This window comes from Chenopodium quinoa, unplaced genomic scaffold (genome assembly GCF_001683475.1).
Source record: "Chenopodium quinoa cultivar QQ74 unplaced genomic scaffold, ASM168347v1, whole genome shotgun sequence".
Lineage (NCBI taxonomy): Eukaryota > Viridiplantae > Streptophyta > Magnoliopsida > Caryophyllales > Amaranthaceae > Chenopodium > Chenopodium quinoa.
The window spans coordinates 8,793,776-8,800,687 of NW_018742738.1; the positions used below are offsets into that span (position 1 = coordinate 8,793,776).

At 42.0% G+C, this 6,912-nt stretch overlaps 1 protein-coding gene across 1 annotated transcript; it reads left to right on the forward strand.

Annotated features, from left to right (window-relative positions):
• Positions 1 to 4,770: 4,770 nt before the first annotated feature.
• LOC110724202 (transcription factor BEE 3-like) lies at positions 4,771 to 6,683 on the forward strand. The gene is made up of 6 exons (XM_021903609.1): positions 4,771 to 5,264; positions 5,522 to 5,641; positions 5,763 to 5,828; positions 5,930 to 5,998; positions 6,126 to 6,203; positions 6,329 to 6,683. Exons 1-6 carry the CDS (start codon positions 4,869 to 4,871, stop codon positions 6,437 to 6,439), a joined length of 840 nt encoding a protein of 279 aa, XP_021759301.1. The 5' UTR covers positions 4,771 to 4,868; the 3' UTR covers positions 6,440 to 6,683.
• Positions 6,684 to 6,912: the final 229 nt, after the last annotated feature.

The following is a 6,912-nucleotide window of genomic DNA, read 5'->3' on the forward strand; positions in this document are numbered from 1 at the left end:
CAGTACGTGACTGACAAAGTAGACCGGGAGCTGACAACCGTCTCTTTCAGCAAGGAGAACAGCGCATAACGCATGATCAGAGACGGCCAGGTACATGTAGAGTACTTCTTTGGGAAAAGGGCTGACCAGCCTCGGCAAGGAATGCAAGTGAACTTTCAATTTCAAGAAGGCCGCCTCAGCATCCGGCCCCCATTAAAACCTTGCCTTTTTCTTAATTGCCTGGAAAAAGTATAGGCATTTGTCGCCTGATCGGCTTAGAAATCTTCCCAAGGCCGCCAGACAACCTGTTAACTTCTGAACCTCTCGGATGGTACGAGGCGACTGCATGTCGATGACCGCCTGCACCTTCTCAGGGTTCACCTCTATTCCTCTCTGATTGATAAGAAATCCGAGAAATTTCCCAAACTCAACTCCAAAGACACATTTCTTGGGATTGAGCATGACATGGTGCCGCCTGAGTGTGGCGAAAGTTTCTCGGAGGTCCGACAGATGATCTTTCTGAAGTTTAGACTTTACAATCATATCATCAATATATGCCTCGACATTTCTCCCAATCTGATCAAAGAACACAGTGTTTATCATTCGCTGGAAAGTGGCCGGGGCATTCTTAAGACCAAACGGCATGACCGTGTAATAGTATAACCCCTGATCAGTGACGAAGGCCGTCTTCTCCTGATCTTTCTCCCATAAAGGAATTTGATGCAAACCAGAGTAGGCGTCCATAAAGCTCATCAAAGCATGGCCGGCTGTTGAGTCGACCAGGTTATAAATTTTAGGCAGAGGGTAACTGTCTTTGGGGCACGCCTTGTTTAAGTCTGTGTAGTCTACACACATTCGCCAAGTGCCATTCGGATTTTTAACAAGCACCACATTTGCAAGCAAGTCTGGGAAGTAACATTGCCGAATGAACCCTGCATCAAGTAAATTTTTAACTTCGGCGGCTGCCGCCTGACTTCTTTCTTCGCCATGGTTCCGCTTCTTCTGCCGTACCGACTTCTTTTTCGTATCCACGGCCAGTTTATGTATCGCCAGATCAGGACTAATGCCTGGCATTTCATGGACTTCGAATGCAAAGATGTCCTTGTATTCTTTCAATAGTTTGTGAAAGTCGTCACCCAGGTCCCTTAGAGCAGTCGTCCCAACCTTGATTGTTCTGTCAGGACGCGAGTCATCTAAGATCAGGTCCGTATGCTCACCAGCTGGCTGAGGGCGGAATTCATCCCACCGCTCCTCTGCCAATGATAGCTATTTTCTGTCTTTTCTTGCGGCCCCTGTCTGGGATGTCTTTCTCTTCTTGCCGCCTGCTTCTTGAACAGGCGCACTCTCCTTAACATTGTCAAGGTCTATTTTTCCACCGCTCGACCCAGTGGCCATAACAGTGGGCTTGACATCCGAGAGATAGCACTCACGGGCCATCCTCTGATTTCCCCTTAGGGACCCGACTGTTCCATTATCCCTCTCAAACTTGAGCAACATAAGAGATGGGATTATAACAGCCTTGGAATTATTCAGTTGGGGTTGGTCGTCCCAGAATCATGTTGTAGGCCGAGAGTTCTTCTACTACCAGGAACCGGACTACCATGTGTCGTCCTTCCCCTTTTTCGCCCAGGCGGATGGGTAAATCCACTCGTCCCACTGGGTGGACGACTCCTCCTCCAAACCCTACTAAAGGGTGGGATGCCGGATGTATGCAATCAGTCTGATATTTTAGTTTCGACAGACATTTGCTACTGATGAGATCTGAGGAGCTTCCGGTATCTATGAGGATTCGGCCAACTCTCTGGTTGGCCACTTTACATTCAATAACGATAGGGTCGTCATGCGGCCCTCTTACTCCTCCTAGATCTTCTTCAGTGATGACAATCTTAGGAAATGAATATTTGGAGGGTCGTTCTTGGTGAACGGAATTTACATCTAACCGTCTGATATTGTCTTTGTTGCCCCTAATAGTTGGGCCGCCTCCTGAGAAGCCGCCTGCAATGGTGTAGACGACTGCATCATCTGTATCGGAACTGTCGGCCTGTTGATTCTTTTTGGCCGACTGCTTTTTCGAGGAAGTGTTCCCCGTAGATTTCTTGACATAAGTGTCAAGATCACCTTGCTTAGCCAGGCGTTCCAGATACCGCATGAGACTGATGCATTCATTGGTGTGATGACCAACATCTTCATGATAATCACATAATTTTTCTTGGTTCCGGTTGTTTGCAGAACCCTTCATGGGGACCGGCTTCTCAATTGAGATCCGTCCCTTGATTTCCTTTAGGATAAATTGGCTATCCTTGTTAAACGCATACTTTGGGGAGTATGGTTTGAATTCTTTTTTCTTTTTTCTTTTTCTGGGCCGGCTGTTTAGAGGAATCAGCCGCCCATACCTCTTTTTTCTTCTCGTCTTTGTTTGACGACTGTTTCTGTCGTCCTTCTCTTTTGTCGAACCTTCTCCCGTCTGACTGTTTTACCGTACTACAAAGATCAGTCGCCTGTATATAAGCTTCCGCTTCAATCAAGGCCTCTTGAAGAGTCGCCACCCTCTTTCGGACCAAATCAAATTTGAAGGTCGACCCGTCTTTGAGACCTCTGAAAAAGTCAGTATAGGCTACTTCATCCGGTAACCATTGAATCTGTATTCTCATCAGGTTAAACCGCCTGATGTAAGAACGAAGCCCCTCCTTCTCGCCCTGCTGAATTGTTCCTAAATCAAGGGTCGTCTTCTTCGCAGGGATGTTCATGGCGAAGTTGGAGGTGAATAAGTAAGCAAGCGTCTTGAAGTTATTTACACAACCAGTCGGCAGGTTGCCGAACCATTGTTGTGCGATTCCTTTGAGAGTCGCTGGGAAACACTTGCACCAAGTGGGATCATCCAACCCTTGAAGGTACATCAGGTTGGTGAATGCCATCAGATGGTCTTCTGGGTTAGTAGTGCCGTCATAGGCGCCTACTAATACATTTTTCACTTTGACCGGCTGAGCGGCTTCAGTAATTTCCTTGGAGAAGGCCGACGGCTATTCACCAAGTCTAAGCAACCGTAGCTGCCAGTCTATAGGTTGGACATTTTTTGCTGCATGTCCACCAAACGGAGGTGGCTGTAAAAAATACTGTTGTTGCGGTACAAACGGTAAGTTTGGTACCGCCTGGTCGCTATGAAAGCCGGACTGACGGGAGGTGCCGCCTGACTGACTCTCATGATACGACTGAGTATGCCTCATCGAGTTATTTCGCAGACTGTCTTGGAAGTTTGAAGTAGAGGCCGACTCTGACAATCGGTCACTCTTCTTCTTCTCTAGCAGTAGCCGAGCGTTTGTGTATGTTTTCCTCGACCCGTCCGCCTGAATATGACGAACAGGTTTCCTATTTCCTGGAGTAGGAAAACGGTATTTTGTGAAATCAAGGGCAGGTGGCTCCCACTTCCTAGATTTAGGATGAGGGGTCGCCTCTCGCCCTTTAACTGGCTTCCTCTTCCTTGAAGTGGAGGGTTTCTTAGCCGACTGCTCCTTGTCCAGAGCAGGCGGCTTCTTGTTGATCAACTCTTGAATTTCTCCCTTGAAGTCCCTCATGAAGGTCATGAGTTCGTTCCTTGTGATGGGAGCAGACCCATCAGTCGGCTGCTGCCGAACAGGCGGTGCGCCTGCTGGCTCGCTTCCAGTTTGAAGATGTTCCCGTTCCCTCCTTTCGGTATGACGGGTACGTCGGGCCCTTAGGGTCGCGTCTGAAGCTGTGTGAGCTTCAACTTCAAATTCATTCTCAGTATCGTGGTCCGACTGAACTAGAGGGTCGTCTAGGGGACGTCTCTCTTCAGGAACCGGTACAAACGTGGATGCCATCTCAGAAGTACTCTCCCCACAGACGGCGCCAAGATGTTTCGGGGTTTTCTGATGTCCTGCGGGAGAGTTACAATTCCGAGACTGGAACCGGACGCCTGTACCTGCAAAACAAACGGATGCTCCGGATGATTGGAGATCCGCCTCCGACGGTCAAGTTAGTACTTGATTAAGGAGTAATTAATGCGGAAATTAAAGTGATTGGGTCTCTCTAGGTGAGAGAGTTTAATGTGTGTAATCTGCGTAATCTCCCTTAATGAGGATTAAGGGAGGTATTTATAACCTCGGGAAACGTGCCAATCTAGGTTTAGGTTAACCTTGGGTTGATTGGGCTTCCCACGGAAGTTGGGCCTAGGTGACCGGTTATCCCAGGTGTCATGGGAAGGACACGTGTCGTGTCGTAATTGGTCCATAGTCGACGGATCATTGCTTGACACGTGGCAGGCTCCTATTGGCCCGTGTGACGGACACATGGCGGAACCTGATTGGTCCACTTGTCAGATGGTGATTGGTGGGGAAAAATCCCCTAATCAAGTTGTATATAAGTCATCCTTTTAGATTATGGGCAAGACATGTAGCTAGTGGACTCAGCTAGGGACCAAGTGTAATTGGGTGCAAGGCATTTAAGCTCATCACGAGGCATGCATGAGTCTAACACGCCCCACAATATAGGACTTTAAAAAATACACATTTCGTATAATAACCTTTATAATATTTTGTGCACATAATTTGGCATATATTTTTCAATTATATAATTCTAGGCGATCTATAATATGGAGAGGGGCCATAAAAAAGAAAACAAAAATTACAAAAAAAAAAAAACCCTACCATTTTTAGAGTGTTTTTTTTAATCACATCAAAATTATTAGCCCTAAATAAATTTTGGAGTGGGACTATAGTTCTCTCACTCTTCACTTCATCATATATACCAACCCCACTCCTATAAATTTGCTAACTCTTCTAACACCCTTCTCAAAGTCTCAATTATCCAAACTCATTTGTCCCTCTCTTTCTCTCTTTAAAACAGTTTAATTACAATCAAATTCTTTTCAAATGGCTAACTATTTCACAGGAAACTCCAATATTTTGTCATCTAACAATTCATTTACTTTTCTTGATAATGATCTTAATTGGGACTTAACAAATCCTTTCATGGCAATCAACCATTGTTTGGTACAAAATTCAAACTTGGAGTATCAAAATTTGATGGGTTTTTCCAATGATCAAATTATTCCCACTGAACAAACATCTGAACTTCATGTAAAAATGTTTGGAAAAACTCATGTTTTAGAGCAAGCTCAAGCCGATTCAGCCGTGTTATCAGGAAATGGAAATGAATGCAGTGGAAGTGGAACAACCAACAAAAGAAAACCAGAAGATTTGCAAGAAAGTAGCAGTTCTTTGTATTCATCATCTCCTACTTCTAATGATCGAGCTCGAAAGAAAAATGTATACCCACTATCTGCATCCTGCTTAGTTTTTCAATTTTATACAACAGGTGTACTGTATACATACGGTTTACTCACCTAAATCACATAAAATTCAATCATTTCAGAACTTGACTAATATGTAATCACGGGTGACTGAACCGGTTGTCTACATTATACACCCGTTGTATGCAAGTTTAAACCAATCAAAAATTTGAAAAATATTATTTCGAGTCTAATTTAAATCAATGCTGATATATTCATGTAAATATGTAACAGAGCTCAAACAGAGGAAAGAGAAGCAAAAATAATGATAAAGATGAAGGAAACCCCAAAGAAGTTGTTCACGTTCGAGCTAGACGTGGCCAAGCAACAGATAGTCATAGTATTGCAGAAAGGGTATGTATTTATTCAAACATCTAAATTATTAATTTATTAACTTAGTGAATAAAATGGTAGTTCTGCTTCAAATTGTAGAAAATTATTGATAAAATTTTGCTGAATTATTTGAGTTTTTCAGGTAAGAAGAGGAAAGATTAATGAGAGGCTAAGATGCTTACAAGACATTGTTCCTGGTTGCTACAAGGTACGAATTAATTTCGTTTTAAATATTACATGTGACTATTAATTCCAGACACGTATAGTATTATTATATGGCGGGCTGTTTAATGCTAATTTTGATTGCAGACGATGGGAATGGCCGTGATGTTAGATGAAATAATCAATTATGTTCAGTCATTGCAGAACCAAGTTGAGGTTAGTTTGTGATTCTAAAAGACTTTTAGCTTAAGAAAATTAAATACCAGTAATTATTGGAACTGATATTTCATTGACTATTAATTATTAATTAATCCCATTTTTTCTTTTTTTTTCTACTACTCAGTTTCTTTCCATGAAGCTTACCGCAGCCAGTCAATTTTATGATTTTAATGCCGTAAACGAACCTGTGGAAAAAAAACAGGTATATATAATATATTTTTACGCAACTACGTACTTCATATGTCGTAGGTAGAAATAGGCACACCCGAGTGGATGCAAAATATTGAAATGTATTTTAATTGCGTTTATTTGTTGATTTTCTTACAGAAGATAAAGGCATGCAATAGTGAAGAAGTAGAAGAAGTGCAAAGGATAATTAACAAGGGAGGATATGATGAAGCACAAACAAATTTGTATCAATCAACATGGCCCTTTTGACTTGGATTTTGGATTGTTGCTCCAAATTGCTTTGTATTTGATTACACATGATTCATCCCTTGTTATTGTCATCTTTAGAAACCCAACAAATATAGCAAAAGAACAAAGAAAATTCAACAAATTATTTTTAGAAATTGGATAGAATAGATAATTTTCAATATTTCAATGTAATTCATTAATTATTTGAGAGAGTTGTCGAAATTTTATTGGCTAATTTAAAGGAGAGAGAAGCTTAATTACTGTTTTTTTTTTTTAAAATAAAAAAAATTCTTATTGTGAATATAAAGTTGGTTGGATCTAGTAGTTAATTATTAAGTGGTTGCCAATCTTCTAGAGAACAAATAAAAGTCCTTGATTTGATGTTTTTGCTTTCCAATTCATAGAGTTAAGGTGTCGACCATAAACAAACAACTGAAAAATAATTGGTATATGCTAACAAATAAGAAATGATTACTTGCAAATTATTATCTTAT